Source organism: Apium graveolens, chromosome 2 (assembly GCF_009905375.1).
Source record: "Apium graveolens cultivar Ventura chromosome 2, ASM990537v1, whole genome shotgun sequence".
NCBI lineage: Eukaryota > Viridiplantae > Streptophyta > Magnoliopsida > Apiales > Apiaceae > Apium > Apium graveolens.
Window position 1 is genome coordinate 60456006 of NC_133648.1, and position 16986 is coordinate 60472991.

At 35.3% G+C, this 16986-nt stretch overlaps 3 protein-coding genes across 4 annotated transcripts; all 3 read left to right on the forward strand.

The window, feature by feature from the left end:
- The first annotated feature begins 1324 nt into the window (after window positions 1–1324).
- On the forward strand, window positions 1325–5621 carry LOC141707454 (uncharacterized). 2 transcript variants are annotated; one of them, XM_074510628.1, is made up of 4 exons: window positions 1325–3520; window positions 3617–3745; window positions 5005–5115; window positions 5180–5621. In XM_074510628.1, the coding sequence occupies exon 1, from the start codon at window positions 1368–1370 to the stop codon at window positions 3441–3443; it is 2076 nt and encodes a 691-aa protein (XP_074366729.1). In that variant the 5' UTR covers window positions 1325–1367; the 3' UTR covers window positions 3444–3520; window positions 3617–3745; window positions 5005–5115; window positions 5180–5621. The 2 variants fall into 2 exon arrangements, with proteins under 2 accessions (XP_074366729.1, XP_074366730.1); XM_074510629.1 differs by having other exon boundaries at window positions 5196–5621.
- A 3701-nt stretch (window positions 5622–9322) lies between these two features.
- Window positions 9323–11914, forward strand: LOC141707455 (laccase-4-like). The gene is made up of 5 exons (XM_074510630.1): window positions 9323–9485; window positions 9736–9887; window positions 10037–10281; window positions 10373–11428; window positions 11520–11914. The coding sequence occupies exons 1-5, from the start codon at window positions 9396–9398 to the stop codon at window positions 11648–11650; spliced, it is 1674 nt and encodes a 557-aa protein (XP_074366731.1). The 5' UTR covers window positions 9323–9395; the 3' UTR covers window positions 11651–11914.
- A 2414-nt stretch (window positions 11915–14328) lies between these two features.
- LOC141707456 (transcription factor DIVARICATA-like) lies at window positions 14329–16540 on the forward strand. The gene is made up of 2 exons (XM_074510631.1): window positions 14329–15448; window positions 15809–16540. Exons 1-2 carry the CDS (start codon window positions 14994–14996, stop codon window positions 16296–16298), a joined length of 945 nt encoding a protein of 314 aa, XP_074366732.1. The 5' UTR covers window positions 14329–14993; the 3' UTR covers window positions 16299–16540.
- The last annotated feature ends 446 nt before the right edge of the window (window positions 16541–16986 follow it).

Here is a 16986-nt window from a genome sequence, read left to right on the forward strand (position 1 = left end):
GCTACAAGACAACCAAACAATATTGAGCAACATCAGAGCATACAACATTTTTGCCATTTTTGATCAAAATCGGCAATTTGCCAGTCAAAATTTGACGAATCAAACACACGATTTGAGGCTATGAAGAGAAGAAAATGAAAAAGAAATATACTCAGCATCAAGTTGGTGAAGAATGACAATTTTAAATGAAGAAATTAGACGGCTGCCGAATAGAAACTGAAAAGATAAGGGAAGAAAAAGAGATATGCGTAAAGATGATTAAAACTCTTATTATTTTAATAAATAATGCACACAAAATACTGTTATAACTTAGTATGGATGTACAAATGCAATTTTACACATCTCAAATATAATTATTTTACTTATATATTTTATAAAGAATATAAAAATATGTTCGATATTATTTCGATTTAGCATTTCGATAAATTCTCGATTTTTGATAAACCGTAAATCAGTAGTTCAACCAATTTAGTCCATTTTTCAATTTTCATTACCATTGATTACTGACCTATCTATTAATATATTTATCATAAGAAATGATGTATATTGAAAAATGTATTTATAGTGTCAATTGTACAATATTATATTTAATGTGTCGTCTTTCATATCCAATCATTACATTTTCCAATATGGAAAGTAAGATTACCTCGTATTCATTATATTTTGTATTACTAATTGTACCATGTAAACAACTATAATAACTCTTTAATTAACTCCGCAATATTTTATTCTTATGAGTTGTAATTATTTTCATCAGATATGTGTGCTTTCATTTGTATTATATTTTGATCGTATATTTATATTTCATTTTCGCATATTTAATTCATTTTGAGAAAAAAACACGTTAAGTAAGACATCGATCTCAATTTCATAAAGACAGATATTTAGTTAATCGATCCATCCTGAAACAACATGAATATATTGTCGATAATTACAATCAAAATAACATCAATTCACACAATATAAAAGATGCCCGTGCAATAGAACTAGTTCAAATTATAATATAACAAAATAATTAATAAATTCATAAAAAAGTTAAAAAATAATAATATTAAAAAAAATACCAAATCACTCTCGTACACCACTGTTGCTCAAGACTGTTTCTTTCACTCTACAGCTTTTTAAGATTTTAATTATCTAAATTTTATATTTTTTAATAATACATAAATATTGTAATTTTATTAATCTCAATAATATAGAATTATTATTTTTATAAATTATTAAAATAATAAATTACAAATATTATAATTATTTCGTGCAATCAAGGGTCATAGGCAGGTATATATAAACCCAAATTTGACAGTTAGTTACCACCTCGGTCTTGCATTCAAAAATGTCATTACAATGAGGACCTTAATTAAAGTCCCATGGCAAATCTCCCTAAAAACCTGACCCCAAAGCTCTTGCTCACGCTCCTCAGATCAGAGAAAAACACAAACACAGCTCTCTCACTCTTCCATTCCGCTACTTCACACCCTCATTACTCCCACACCCCCACCATTTATCACCACATTCTCCGTCGTCTCACGGAACCAAATCTCATCCCCCACATTACCCAAATTATCCAAACAATCAAGACCAACCAATGTCGCTGTTCCGAAGACGTAGCGTTGACTGTACTGAAAGCGTATGTTAGAAACTCTATGGTTAACAATGCACTCCATGTGTTTGATAAAATGTCTGACATTTTCGGGTGTGATCCCGGGGTGAGGTCGTGTAATTGTGTGTTGAATGGGTTTGTTGTGTCGGGGGAGTGGCGAAAAGCGGAGATGTTTTTTAGGTCTTTTGAGGGGATGGGTGTGAAGGCGAATGCGGAGAGTTTTAATATTTTGATTAAGATGTTGTGTAAGAAAGGGGGGTTTGGGAAGGCGGTGGAGATGGTAGAGTGGATGTGGAGAGAAGGGGTGACGCCGAATGTGGTTAGTTATGGGACGGTGATTAATGGGCTTGCGAAGAGTGGGGATTTAGGTGGGGCGGTTAAGGTGTTTGATGAAATGTTTGAGCGAGGGGTTGAGGCAGATGTAATGTGTTATAATGTTTTGATTGATGGGTTTTTTAGAAATGGGGATGTTTTGGGTGCAAAGGGGGTGTGGGAGAGGTTGATTGGAGGGGCGAGTGTTTATCCGAATGTTGTTACATATAATGTTATGATAAGTGGGTTGTGTAAGTGTGGGATGTTTGAGGAAGGTATGGAGATTTGGAATCGGATGAAGGAGAATGAACGGGAGGTTGATTTGTTTACGTATAGTAGTTTGATACATGGGTTGTGTCAGTCGGGGAATGTGGATGGGGCGGGTGTGGTTTTTAAGGAAATGATTGAGAGGGGTGTTTGTCCTGATACGGTGGTGTGCAATGCGTTACTTGATGGGTATTGTAGGGCAGGAAAGATTAAAGAAGGCTATGAATTGTGGGATTTTATGGGGAGAGGGTATTCACGGAATATTGTCAGTTTCAATACTTTCATGAAAGGTCTGTTTGAGAACGCAAAGGTGGAGGAAGGGATGAAGCTATGGCAAGTTTGGCGTGATAATAATTCTTTTGCTGCTGATTCGACAACTTATGGAATTCTGATACACGGGTTTTGTAAGCATGGATACCTTAACAGGGCTTTGATGGTTTTAAAAGATGCTGAGGAGCGTGGAGATGATCTTGATATATATTCATATTCTTCAATGATTAATGGGTTATGTAACGAGGGCAGGTTAGGTGAAGCATTAGCAATGATTGACCACATGGTTCTTCATAACTGCAAACCAAATGTTCATGTTTGCAATACACTGATTAAAGGTTTTATTCAGACATCTAATATTGAGGATGCAATTCGTTTCTTTAGTCACATGGTAACCGAGGACTGTTATCCTAATCTAGTCACGTACAACACACTTATCAACGGATTATGCAGATTGGAACGTTTTGATGAAGCCTACCACCTCGTGAAGGAAATGCTAGATAAAGGATGGAAGCCAGATATGGTCACATATAGTTTATTGATGAATGGTTTGTTTCAAGGCAGAAAAGTAGACTCGGCTCTGTCTCTGTGGCAGGAAGCTGTAGATAAGGGTTTAAAGCCCGACGTGACCATGCACAATATCATAATTCATGGCCTCTGTTCTGCTGGCAAAGTTAAAGATGCGTTGCAACTATTTTTAACTATGACTAGATGGACATGTTCCCCAAATCTTGTAACCCATAACACCCTGATGGATGGATTCTCTAAATCCGGGGACTGTGGAAATGCATTAGTGGTTTGGGCCTGCATATTAAGAAGTGGGCTTCAGCCAGATATAGTTTCCTATAACATTATGCTTAAGGGGCTGTGTTCTTGTTGTAGAATAGCAGATGCAGTTTGCTTCTTGAAATACGCGGTGGGTAAGGGAATATGCCCCACCATCATTACCTGGAATATCCTTGTGAGATCAGTTATCAGAGATGTTTTAGCATAATACTGATATCTAGTTCCAAACGTGAGTTTTCTTCTGCTCTTCCTCGTGGTTGTACTCCTAGGAATGAATCGTTAAAGGTATCAATACGTATTAAATTTATGTCAAGGGCAACTAATGTCTGTACTACTTTCAATTGGCCTAAGACCTTTTATTTCATCCTTTTAACTTTTTAGGTAAATTTAACCCAAGTATGACTGTATGAGGATGGGAATGCGAAACTTTCAGAAGTAATCTTGGCATTTTCCACATTTTCACTCGGAATTTAGTCTCTCCAATCAATCATTAAAAGTCCAAATATCAAGGTATCTGTTTATTTGAAATTGTTAAAAGGGTATTTTTTGGTTCATGGTGCATTAGTTGATATTAATTTTTACTTTGATTTACACATTTCTTTTTGTTGGTTTATGTACATCTAGATATAGATCACTTTCTTGCAGGTACATATTGCTGCTTTCTAAATTTGCGCTTCCGTTTTTGTTGGTTCCCATGTTAAGTTTTGTTATTTACTTTTGTGCTTCTCGTGTTATTGTTTCTTATCAATGTGGATTGTTTGTGAATTAGATCATAACGAATTGGTATTTGAAGCTTGCTTTGGGTAAGAGATCGTTACTAGACAAGTAGGGATGACAACGAATCGGGTTTGGATCGGGTATTGTAAAATTCAAATCCAAATATTTTTGGGTTATCCAAATCCAAATCCGTCGGGTTTCGGATCGGATCGGGTATCCAAGATTACAAATAATATAGTCAAATTTAACATTATTTATACATGCAAAGACCATTAATTACATTTATATAATATCTAAAATTAAAATACATTAATTAATAAGTATTCAAACATATTAAATTGCACGGGTTGACATGATGAGTTGAATCTAAGATATGTAAATAACATAATATTTAGTATCCCATCACAAATGATTTTTTTTTTTTGCAAATACATAAAAGGTACATCTTAAATAATAAAAGTTGAGATTGAAATAAAGAGTTATAATTCACTAAATAATGGTTGACAATCTTGACATTAATCTTTTACTACTCAATACAATAAAAATATGTAAATTATGTCTTACATCTAAAATATTACATATCATATATTATTTATGTGTCGGGTTTTAATCGGGTCTGGATTGAGTTTCGGATTTCGGATCGGGTATCGGTTGGTATCGTTGAAATCTAAATCTTACTTGAGATTTGGATTTCAAAAATCCAAACACTTATGAGATTGTTATTGACATCTACTTGCAAAAATCTATTTGTTGTGGGTAATACTGCCATAGTTCAAATAAATGGACATGATTTTGGTTTGCAGTTTTTGCTGATAAACCATTTACATTAAGAACCAAGATAGAGCATCATAGTATCTGGGGATTTGGTGATTGCAGAAATATCACTGAGCATGGATGATGATGCAAAAGCAAGGTTGCTTGATTTATCAGTCCCGAGTAGTAAAAATTTCACTCGGGGTTACTAATCATGCAATATTTATATGGACTTTAAATCTCAATACATTTGAGGAAAATTGACTGTCACTCTTCATCTTCTTTGGTTTTTGTTTCAGGTTTTTATTACTATTCTGATAGTATGCTTTGCTCAGATGACTTGAGAAATCACTCTGAATTAGGGCTTCGTTACAATGAAATCAAGGAGTAAACAATCATAATACTTTAAGGTAAATGTTCCTACCAGGTCTTTTGTCTGAGACTTTCCTTGCTGATTTATCTTACATTCAGCAGATACCTTCTTCCTCAGGTTCTTGTCTTCTTGAGGAAAATTTCCTCATTTAACAATCGGCAGTGTCTTAGCGCCATCCTGCAGGCTTCAAGGGATATGACCTAACGATGGTTACCACTTACCGTTTAATTGGGAAACAGTTTCTTAGCGCCAAGTTGTACCAAATGACATTGAAGGAATCAAGTATGGCATTTTTTTCCTGGCAGTTCCTTGCAGAAGGAGAAGATTGTAGAGCTCTATAAGGGGTCGTTTGGTAAAGATGCGGTATCGGGTTGGAATCAGGAATCGAGTTGGAGTGGTATGGGAATCATATTAGATATCATGTGTTTGGTAGAGTGCGGGAATGAATAATTTTTATTTAAAATATTTTATGTCAAAAAAATTAATTCAATTAAAAAATTTAATTTTGTTATTATTTTAATATATATCTGGTTTGTAGATTTATTTTAGTATTAAACATTTACATTTAATTGTTTAACATGAAATAAAATAGTAGAATTAAAGTTTATACCCATACCCCTCCCCTATACCCACCTCCCCATTTGGTTATGAAAAATCCATACCTTGAGGGTTTGAGGAATGGTATGAATTTTTTTTTATGAACCAAACGCCAGTTGGAATGGCCGATACCCATACCTGATTCTAGAATTTGGCGAACCAAACGACCCCGAACTGGGTGCCGCTTGTTCTAAAGGCTAGTTATGAAAAGGTCTTGTGAGCACAAATACAAGATTTCATCTATTTGTTCAGAGTGCATCAACTACAACTATTACAAATTAGTCAGTTAAGAACCCATAATGCAAATTGCAAAAAGGTAATGATAAAACCACGTAGTTCTCCTATTTTAATCACTTGGACTTGGTAATGTGAGAAGCCTTGGGTATTTCTTTTGTGTAGATTTTTTTTAAGAATAATTAGGCTTATATGCATAAATGAGTATATGTTCTAAAAAATCTTGTGATGAGTGAGAATCGAATCATGACCTCTTTTACCACTAGACTATCCTATCAGGCTCTTGTAGATATATTTAATAATACATTCTCTTGAAATGCACGCCCAATTTCAAAAAATAAAAATTAACTGACCAGACATGGCACCGCTGGATAAAATCTTCTAATATTCTATTAATAAGATTGATTGTCGCTCTTCATCTTCTTTGGATCTGGATTTGGGTTTAGTTTGCTATGGGTTTCGTTTTTGTTCTCTTGTTGCAGTTTTGTTGAATTTTGCTTGATTATTCGTTATTTGAATATATATTTGGATTTTGAAGTTGTTATAGTTGGTTTTTTTATAATTAAACTCACATGCCCGTCGTGTATTTCACAAGGTTCGACCCCCACACATCTCATAAAGGGGGGGAGGGAGATACATAGATGGTTTTTTTTTTCTATTTCTCCTAATGATTGGATTTTTTATTGGATATGGGTTTGGTGTTGGTTTGGGTACACTTGGCCCGCAATTTTTTTTCCCATTTGCTATTGGATGACACGGATGCATTGCTCTGTGTTCTTATATTGCTATGCCAACTTTGGATTTATTTGGATATGTGATTCCATTTTTTCTTTGGCAAACTCCAGATCAGATCGTGAGTTTGTGGGGAGGATGTTAACATATGTATTGTTGGAGGTCCTATTATTATAATAGTTTCCTTATTATTGTTATTTAATTGTTGACTATATAAGTTTACCTATTGTAATATCAAGTAGAAGTAGAACAAACCATGTCAGGAAACCTATGCGAAGTAAGAATGATTCATGGTTCTGGTTACCGGAGAGTAATGGCGATTTCTCTGTGCGGAGATGTTATAAATTACTTCGGATGAGCATCCATGTCAGTAAAGGAATTTCTAAAACAGGGTATGGAGATTACAGCTACGAGGAAAGATATCAAATTTTTTCTGGTGGGTGTCAAGAGATGTGCTTCCTACAGCAGCCGGCCTATTTGTTAAACGGGTGAATATAACATCCTACAGCAGCCAGCCTATTTGTTAAACGGGTGAATATAACACCAATATGTATCTGGTGTCCTAGCTACCCAGAAGATGCAACACATATTTTGTTCAACTGTTATTTTGGTCGTGAACTATGGGAGAGTACAGGTCTTCAGAACCTCGTGTTTGCTGGAAATGTACACACAGCAGTGGAAAATTTAAAATGGGTGTTTACTACGGCAAGAATTGATCAGTGTGTAATGGTGGGTTTGTTTTGCTGGGGATTGGGGTCGAGACGTAATAAGTGGGTGTGGGAGAAAAAAGACATGTCGGCATCTGGGGTTAAAAATATGGCCTTGAACATATTAGCAGGCTGGACTCGAGCACATGAAACCATGGGGAAGGACTCAAACGGAAATAGAATGAGTATACAGGCCTGGTGCAAACCTCTGGATAGGTGGGTGAAAATTAATGTAGATGCTGCGTATTATCCACGGAGTGAGCATATGGGTGTTGGTTGTGTGATGCGAGATGATAGAGGAAAATTTCTACGGGCACGTACAAACACAATCAGAGGTGGAAAAAGTGCTAGGGAAGCAGAGGCGATCAGTATGAGGGAGGCGTTATCATGGGTCAAGAATTGGAGTCACAAAATGCGTGTTTGAATCTGATGCTAAACTGCTGGTAAATGCATTGTCTAGTCCAGGTCCGCAAATAGTGTAGCTCATATGCTTGCTTGAGCTGCATTGTCTAGTCCAGGTCCGCGGGAGTATCATGATACTGCTCCTGACATGATTGTTTGTATTCTTTCTTTGGATGAAGTTTAATATAGGCAAGTACGTTTATTTAAATATAAAGAAAAAGTAGTAGAACAAACCATAGCACTTGTTTGTTCAAGTTTTTAATAGCATTTCTGATCAAATTCAGAATTCGTTTCTTGCGCAAACTAATATCAGTAGCCATCAATTATTTAAACTTCAATTATCTCCAAAAGGGAAGTTTCCAAAGTTAATCATAATTAGCACACCCTAGCACTGGTTTCGTCGAGTTCTTTAAGAGCATCATGTACAATGAAGAGAAGTAGAGAAGTAAAACCATATTAGCAACAGTTTTTAAGTAGCTATACGTTTAACGGGAGTCTTGTGCACTACACTGCCCACTCAGATCAAACTAGCACATGGAAGAGGAAGAGTAAGAGGTTAAAATGACTATTATCATCTTATCTTAATTAGTTGGGTAGTTGTTAAAACAGTGGATGTATCATCTTGTTATGGTCAAATGACCGTTATCAAAACAACAACTTGATTGATTGTGATTAAGCGATGATCTAAATGAAATTACATAGAAAAGGATAGATGATATAAGTTGTTAGAGGTGCATATATTAGTTATACCCACCGTTGGTTTGATTTAAACATCGTAGAGAGCTTAACTTTGCTTTCAAACAAGGTGTTTTGTGTTTCTGAACTAGCTTGCATGCAGCAGCCTCCCTGTTTTTCACATACAAAAAATCCTTAGAAAACGGTTTTTAACCAAAATAATTGATTTTGCTGTTTGGACAACTTAGATGCTCTTCTAAACAGTGATAGCTGGTGCACTCTAATCATTTCTACTATTTCCTTGAAAATGGTCTAAATGCAAAAATGTAAATATATCAACACCTCTTGGTGTACCGGTATCTTCCTCGCTCTCATTATAGTTCTGCGCTGAGTTCCGAACTCTACGCTCTCATCCTTCAGTCACAGATTGTCGAACCGTCAACCTTTTGTTGTAAATGGATATGCCCCGGACTATAAGCTAGAATACATAGGCAATCTGATAGTTGCATTTACATTAGTTGCAGAAAAAAACCATTTAGACTCTAGCATCTTTCCAATATAGTACTTGTGTGCATTTTCCTAATTGCAAGCAAGCTTAAACAAACCAAGGGTTTATTGAGTCTGTAGCTAAATGACATAGAATTTCAAAAATCTGAAAATTTATGATAAAATCCAAATAAGCGGATGCAAGTAACCTAGCTGATTATGTTAACTGCTAGTACTTTGTGTGACGTAAGATATCACAGTAAGTCTAAATTCCCTTTGATTCTCTTGCTTTTTTGTTAAGAATTAATCAATCCACCTAACTGATGAAAGCTGACATTGCAGCAATGACTTCAGTCATCTGCAGGTATATAAGGTGGAGATGACCAGTCATTCTTCACAGCAACAAGCCTAGCTAGCCATATTGGATCTTTATTAAACTCATAAAGATTAAACACTTTTCTTCAAAAAACTTCACACAAGGAGAATGATGGAGTCTTGGGTCCGAATTTTAATTCTTGTCGCATGCTTCCTTCCCCTGTTAGTGGAATCCAGAGTTCGCCATTACAAGTTCGATGTAAGTAAACTTTTTTGCAGATTATATATATAGGGTGGCAATTACAAATTGGATTTAAGAACAATTTTGCAGTTTTTAATACTTGATTATAAATTAATCAAAAAAAGGATGGGAGTTTCTAAATCAATTTAATCCAACTATAGAATAAGAAAACATGACAAGTGCAAACGCATGCAAATGTTTTCTAAATCAATGTTGAAAGCAACATACTCACAAATTTAAATTTCTAAACTTTTTGTTACATTTGAAGGTGTCGATGAGGAATACCAGACGGTTGTGTTCTAGCAAGCCAATTGTGATAGTTAACAAACGCTTTCCAGGCCCTACACTTTATGCCAGAGAAGGCGACACAGTCCTCATCAACGTCGTTAATAATGTCAAATACAATGTTTCAATACATTGGTAAGGTTTCACGGTTACTGAAATTCTCATTTCGTCTCTGCCATTCATTTATACTTCTAAAGCAGACACATGTAATGGCCAATCTTGACAGTTGCACTGCTACATTTTACATAAATTTTAACTTGATGGTTATCATTTGTGAATTGCAGGCATGGCATTAGACAACTGAGAACAGGGTGGGCAGATGGACCAGCATATATCACACAGTGCCCTATTCAGCCAGGACAAAATTATGTTTATAATTTTACTATTACCGGCCAACGGGGTACACTTTTTTGGCATGCACATATTCTATGGCTACGTGCAACCGTTCATGGTGCCATTGTAATCCACCCTAAGCTTGGCGTCCCTTATCCATTCCCGAAACCCCACAGAGAAATTGTTGTAGTTCTAGGTAACACCAAATGTTTTAAGTCCAAAAGCTTAATGTTCTTGACGTGAGACATAACTATATAATTACTGAATTCACTTGTGTTTGTTTGTAGGTGAATGGTGGAAATCAAACACTGAAAATGTCATCAATCAAGCTCTAAAATCAGGTTTAGCACCAAATGTCTCAGATGCTCATACAATTAACGGCCTGCCTGGATCAGTCTCGGGTTGTGCAACACAGAATGCATTCCAATTGAGTGTTGACAGTGGAAAATCTTACATGTTGCGAATCGTTAATGCTGCACTTAATGAGGAACTCTTCTTTAAGATTGCTGGACACAAGCTAACTGTGGTTGAAGTGGATGCTACATATGTAAAGCCATTCAAAACAGATACAATCCTGATTGCCCCAGGCCAAACCACCAATGTTATAGTTGATGCAAATCAAAACTCTGGCAAATACCTTGTCGCTGTTTCACCATTTATGGATTCTCCCATAGCTGTTGACAATGTGACAGCAACAGCAACTTTACATTATACCGGAACACTTGCAAATACCCCAACTACTTTCACAAAGTCACCACTACAAAATGCCACCCCCATTGCCGAAAACTTTTTACAGTCACTTCGAAGCTTAAATTCAAAATCTTTTCCAGCAAAAGTACCATTGACAGTTGATCATTCCCTTTTTTTCACAGTCGGATTAGGTATAAATCCTTGTCCTAGTTGTAAAGCTGGTAATGGGAGTAGGGTTGTGGCCAATATAAACAATGTGACATTTGTCATGCCTACTACAGCTCTTCTTCAAGCACATTATTTCAAAACTAGTGGCGTTTTTACAACAGATTTTCCAGCAAATCCACCTTTTGTTTACAATTATACAGGCACTCCACCAGCAAATTTAGGAACCACACAGGGTACAAAAGTCTACAGGCTACCTTACAATGCCACAGTTCAACTTGTTTTACAAGACACCAGTATTATATCACCGGAGAATCATCCTATTCATCTTCATGGCTTCAATTTCTTCGTAGTTGGCAGAGGAGTCGGAAACTTTAATCAGAAGAAAGATCCAAAGAATTTCAACCTTGCTGATCCTGTTGAAAGGAACACAGTTGGTGTACCATCTGGTGGATGGACAGCTATTAGATTTCGGGCAGATAATCCAGGTACTTTAGCAATATGAAACATTTTGACATAATTTTAGAAATTATACAATTGAAAAAGAGGAACTACTCAGATATTGTTTTGTATTTGAAGGAGTTTGGTTCATGCATTGCCACTTGGAAGTACACACCACATGGGGACTAAAAATGGCATTCTTGGTGGACAATGGAAGGGGTCCAAATGAGTCAATTTTGCCACCTCCAAAAGATCTTCCAAAATGTTGAACACATATCAACATCCATGTATACCTGTAGAAAAGGCAGATCATAAATTTGAAGATATACAAATGGAAGGGAGCACAACTGTATGACCCTTGAAAGAGAGACAATCCAGAGAAAAAAACTCGTGTGCTGTGATCAAGTTATTCTGGAGCATATTAAACCTTAATCAAACATTTTTGAATAGTTCTATCAGCAGGACAACACTTGCAAGCATATCCTTATTGTGAGATCATCCTTCTATGTTAGTAAAAGTTCATAGTTCATTCATGTTGCAATTTACTCCACTGAGAATTCTTGACGTATCAAAATTGAGCTTAAAGAAGCAAGTGTTTAGTTCTATTTTTGCTTATGTGGCATTTTATCGTCCGTTCTTTCCATATTCTGAGAAAAGAACTTTTAAAAGAAATAATTTATGTGTCATTTTGTTTCTCACTCGGTATACAATGCTCCCGCATCAACCAAGTAAACACTTGATTATCACAATTCGCAACTAGTACGACCTCCTAGTTAAATAAATGGAGGCATCTTTATGAGTTGCATTTTGCAAATAGAAATAAATGGAAGTCTTCTCCTACACCTAGAGTGTTGTATACTATTGGTAGATGAGTAGCATTATTGGCAATTGGTGGCAATTCAATGCATTCTACTTGCACAAGTGCCCCACATGAGCTCATTCACTTAACCATATGCATTTTTATGGAAACAAGGTAGGGAAAGGAATCTTTCCACTTGTGGAAAGTGTTACTTTATTTTAATCTTCCCTTCCATTTCCAACATATACCATTGAAACCAGAGTTGGGAACACCAATGAGCATTTCCTTTAACAATACTACAACATAGATCAACTGGACAACAGGTTCTTTCTAGTCTTGCAACCTCTTTGTATTAGGAGGTTGACATCCAGCTTTGGTGGAGACATGAGTGCCGCGCTAAAATAATTTCTGTAATCGATTATTATCAGATAGACTATGATCTTCGTATAAACTATCGACTCAATCAGCACTCTAGGCTATTAAAAATACAATGTCATTGCACCAAATGCAGGGTCTACTTGACCTTACCATTGCTTGTAGAGAGACTGTTTCCAGTTGCTTGTAGAGAGACTGTTTCCACGAACACAATCACTGCCATGATTATAAGCACACAACATCTCTATAGGTATCTCGTACCATCAAAACAAGTTTTTTTCATAATCGTAATCTTAAAAGAGTAACCATATTTAATTAAACACTAATGCACTTCTTATGCAGACATATAGTCAATCCATGCGAACTGTTATGTAATTCCAGCTACAAGTTTCTGGGTTTTGTTTGATTTGTTATCTCAACATCCCTCATTAAGCCCGCCAAAGTAATTTTAAATGCTGAAATAATCAAACAAAATCACAAAAAATTAAATATGTTGCAAGCTTACTTAAAGTAACAATAAACAAGTACAACTAGGAAAGGGAACAATTCTATATTTTAAAATTTGTTTGTCTCCTTCATAGAAAAATCATAGCTATCAACAATGGTAACTTAAAATAAGTTTTAGGTATAGCCAACTACTATCAAACTACAAACAATAATTTTCATTTTCTTCAACATCTGAAAGCTATGTCTTTCAGTTTTTTAAGTTACAATAATCTGAAAAGAACAAATCTGAAAAGTCTATTTGCCGAGAAACAAAGATTGAATAGAGCAACTTGCATTTGAAATACATATGCATTTATTCTTATTGATGTACCAATTCGTACATTAAACCATAGCATAATATCTTTATAGTAGTACAATATTATAGTAGCAATCTCTACCTAATCCAAAGATCATTAACTTAATGTCATGATAATTAAGTATTAGACATATCTTAAGTCTTAACTTTTCTCATACTTAGCAGAGTTTAAGGATGAAATCTTCTTAGGACGAAGACTTATCAATCAATCATGCAAGCCCTTTTATTCTATCCTCGAAATTAGAATTAATATTCTTGATATTAATATGTGATTTATTTATTTAGTCTTCATGCCTGACTCAAGCCTTAATATGATTTAGAGAGTACTAATATTTAAACACATAAACTAGTAAACTGGAACTTCATCAAGATCACAAGCTTTTCGAAACTTCAAATTCGAAGAACACCCATTTGGACATTTAACCATCAAGTGAAGTAAAGGAGCAGCATGGGCACAACAATGCAAACAATTATTGGAATGTACAGTCAAAACATAAGGAATAAGTGAGAAGAAAAGCACAGGAGACTTTCTGGAAAATAGAATTATTGAGATAGCTAGCTAAAATGTTGAAGCGCAGAAGCAATCTACTCCATCCTAGTTTAAGATTACTAAAACTGTCAATTTAATTTTGTAACTTTATATAGACATAAATAGAACTTCATTATTAAGAACTTAATCATAAATCATACATTGGCACATGTTTTTGCATCAAGTCTAATGCCTGACGTGATGCTGTCAAAGCGGAGAAATGTATAAAAAAAAGCTGAGAAAATATAGTTGTGTACATCTTACTCTCTCCGAACCCTTCTCTACAAGCGAAAAATAATCCGTAGGCTTGGTTATATAATAATTTGCAGGGGAGTTTACAGCTAAAAACTCAACTTCACCGTCACTCCCTAGCTCTTGTATTCTTTTGATTAAATTACAAAAATAGTCATAGCAGTCATATGCATAATGCACCTAAATTACTAATGCAGCATTGACAGATTGTCCCTTTGGCTTTTCATTGGGCAGCTATGTGCTTGAATGATTATGTTATTTTTATTTTTTGCACATTTTCCCAAAACAACATCTTAGCCAATCACAACTCAACACCTATGATCTTGCAAATCTCTCTTTTCACTACTAATATTTGTGGTTCTGTAGATCTCTTCCTCTCACAAACAAGTACAATTTGCTGACAAATTTGGATTCACTCTTCTTTCACCTCACTTATTATAGCCCCTCCTTGTCATAAACTTTCTAAGTTCACTGTTTTTTTACACAGTTAAGGTTCTCTAAATCATGCAGCTTTCTGTTAGTTTCACTCATTTGACTAACTAATAGTATCATTAACTTCTTTGAGTCTCTTGACTGTTTTCTTTCTAATTCTTGAGATTTAAGGCCTCTAGATCTGCTTTAAGCATTGATGGTGTTTTATCCTTCACAACCAAGATTTTTTTTTTCTGCATTTTTTTGAGGTTGGGAAAGTTGGGTCGATCCTAGATTCCCATATCATGCATATTTAACTTTTGTGGTTATTCTGTATTCAAACTATTTCCCTCAAAACCTATAGTTCTCCTGCATTTTATTTCTGCAAAAAAGATACAAAAAATAATAATACAAGTCAGACCTCTTTTCTGTGGCATTTTAGCCATGTCCACTTATGTTCAACATTTGTATCCTAATCATAGGACAATGAATGGAGGAACAGAAATTCTTTCAAGGGCTAATTCAAACTGGTTCTTCGAAATTAAGGAGACGAAATGGACACCAGAAGAAAACAAGCAATTTGAGAATGCATTAGCTTTATTTGATAAGGATACTCCAGATAGATGGTACAATGTAGCAGCTATGATCCCGGGGAAAACGGTGAATGATGTAATCAAACAGTACAAAGAATTGGAAGAAGATGTAAGTGTTATAGAAGCTGGACTAGTTCCAGTTCCAGGGTATGCAAGTGATCATTCTTTTGAACTAGAGTGGATCAACAATCAAGGCTTCAATGGGCTGAAACAATTTTATATTCCAGGCGGAAAGCGAAACTCGTCTAGTCGGCTTTGTGATCAAGAAAGGAAGAAAGGTGTGCCATGGACAGAGGAAGAGCACAGGTATCTGGTGTATTTTATCACTCTTAATCCACTAATAAATTTATAAAATTGATTTAATTAGATATTAAATTTACATGTGCAGTTCTTTAACAATTTTTAGAGATAGGTTATCCATAATTACGGATTTAGAGGCAATGGATCTGTAATTTTTTTTGTCAAGACAATGGATCTATATTTAATTTAACTTGTTATATAGAAATGAATATTTGCAGACTTAAGTATATTGGTCTAGTGAATTGGTCCATGTTATCATATTGCACTCGGTTTAAAGGATTTAATACTTTACAATATTAGATTTACTTACTTTTCTGTATTTGTGTAAAACTATTGCTGATGTTTTATTTTCATGAATAAATTTAGGCAATTTCTACTGGGGCTTAAAAAGTATGGTAAAGGGGACTGGAGAAACATTTCTAGAAATTTTGTAACTTCTAGAACACCAACACAAGTTGCTAGTCATGCTCAGAAGTATTTCATTAGACAGCTTTCTGGAGGAAAAGATAAGAGAAGATCAAGCATTCATGATATCACAACAGTCAACCTTATCGATGCCAAACCAGCATCACTAATGAACATTAAACCTCCTTCCCCCGATAAATTTATTGCAGCCATGCAGCAGCCTCAACAAACTTCCAGCAGAAGCGGAATGGAGAAAGCCTTATACGAATGGAACATGCAAAATGAAGGATCAAATATGGCTTTCGACATGTCCAATAGCAGGAAGATTGAACATTTTAATGGAAACTCTACCTATGAACTACTGATGCATGGACAAAATCTACAAAGAAACTTTCTCCAAGGACCTCAGCCTGGTTTAAACAATGCAATGTCCTGGACTCAACCCCAATAACGAAGATAAATTATTTCAAACAGGGGAAATCCTTTTTCTTTTGTTACTGAAATGTGGAGCCAATTATATATGGATTTTGTGTTATTCCTGCCTTAATAGATTGGGTATTTTAAGGAGCCCTTTTATTATTGGGAGAACCTATATACAAGTCCATTATATGTTAGCTAATATACATGTTTGATATGAATGTGACACTGAGAAATCTACTATGGTCTTCAAATTATGCAGTGCGGTCTTTATTAGTTCCGGTATTTAATCTTCATCCTAGGATATGAAGTTCATATCAAATGATGTATTGACATTTAAATCGACCGATTACTCTTGAATTATGTTGAAGAATCCAGCACTTGTTGCTCACCTACTACATTGGAGAAAAAAATACTTACGCCAGGGGGGAAATAGACAAGGGACCTAGCTGTACACATTAAATTATCTTTGTCTAGACCTTGGCAAGTTGGTACATAGAATTATTTGGTTTGGAATTCTCAAAGCATGATTGGGCATATCATCAGATGCTCAGTCCAAATTTGCCGAGTCAGAGTGCACTCTTGGTGGTGAAAATGTTCATGTTGATATGCTTGTTTGACACCCCATTTCAAATGTAGAATAGGAATTGAGCTCTCATTTCAACTAAAGAATTTTCAATTTTCCTTCAGATCTAATCCCAAAACCTGGATTAGTACCAAGC

What these genes read in the sequence shown, in the direction of transcription:
- LOC141707456 (XM_074510631.1), top strand. Translation starts at nt 14,994, where the DNA reads ATGTCCACTTATGTTCAACATTTGTATCCTAATCATAGGACAATGAAT. An exon ending in TGGACAGAGGAAGAGCACAG is followed by an intron (nt 15,449 to 15,808) that starts GTATCTGGTGTA and finishes GAATAAATTTAG; the next exon opens with GCAATTTCTACTGGGGCTTA.
- LOC141707455 (XM_074510630.1), top strand. Translation starts at nt 9,396, where the DNA reads ATGATGGAGTCTTGGGTCCGAATTTTAATTCTTGTCGCATGCTTCCTT. An exon ending in TTCGCCATTACAAGTTCGAT is followed by an intron (nt 9,486 to 9,735) that starts GTAAGTAAACTT and finishes TTACATTTGAAG; the next exon opens with GTGTCGATGAGGAATACCAG. An exon ending in AGAAATTGTTGTAGTTCTAG is followed by an intron (nt 10,282 to 10,372) that starts GTAACACCAAAT and finishes GTTTGTTTGTAG; the next exon opens with GTGAATGGTGGAAATCAAAC.
- LOC141707454 (XM_074510628.1), top strand. Translation starts at nt 1,368, where the DNA reads ATGGCAAATCTCCCTAAAAACCTGACCCCAAAGCTCTTGCTCACGCTC.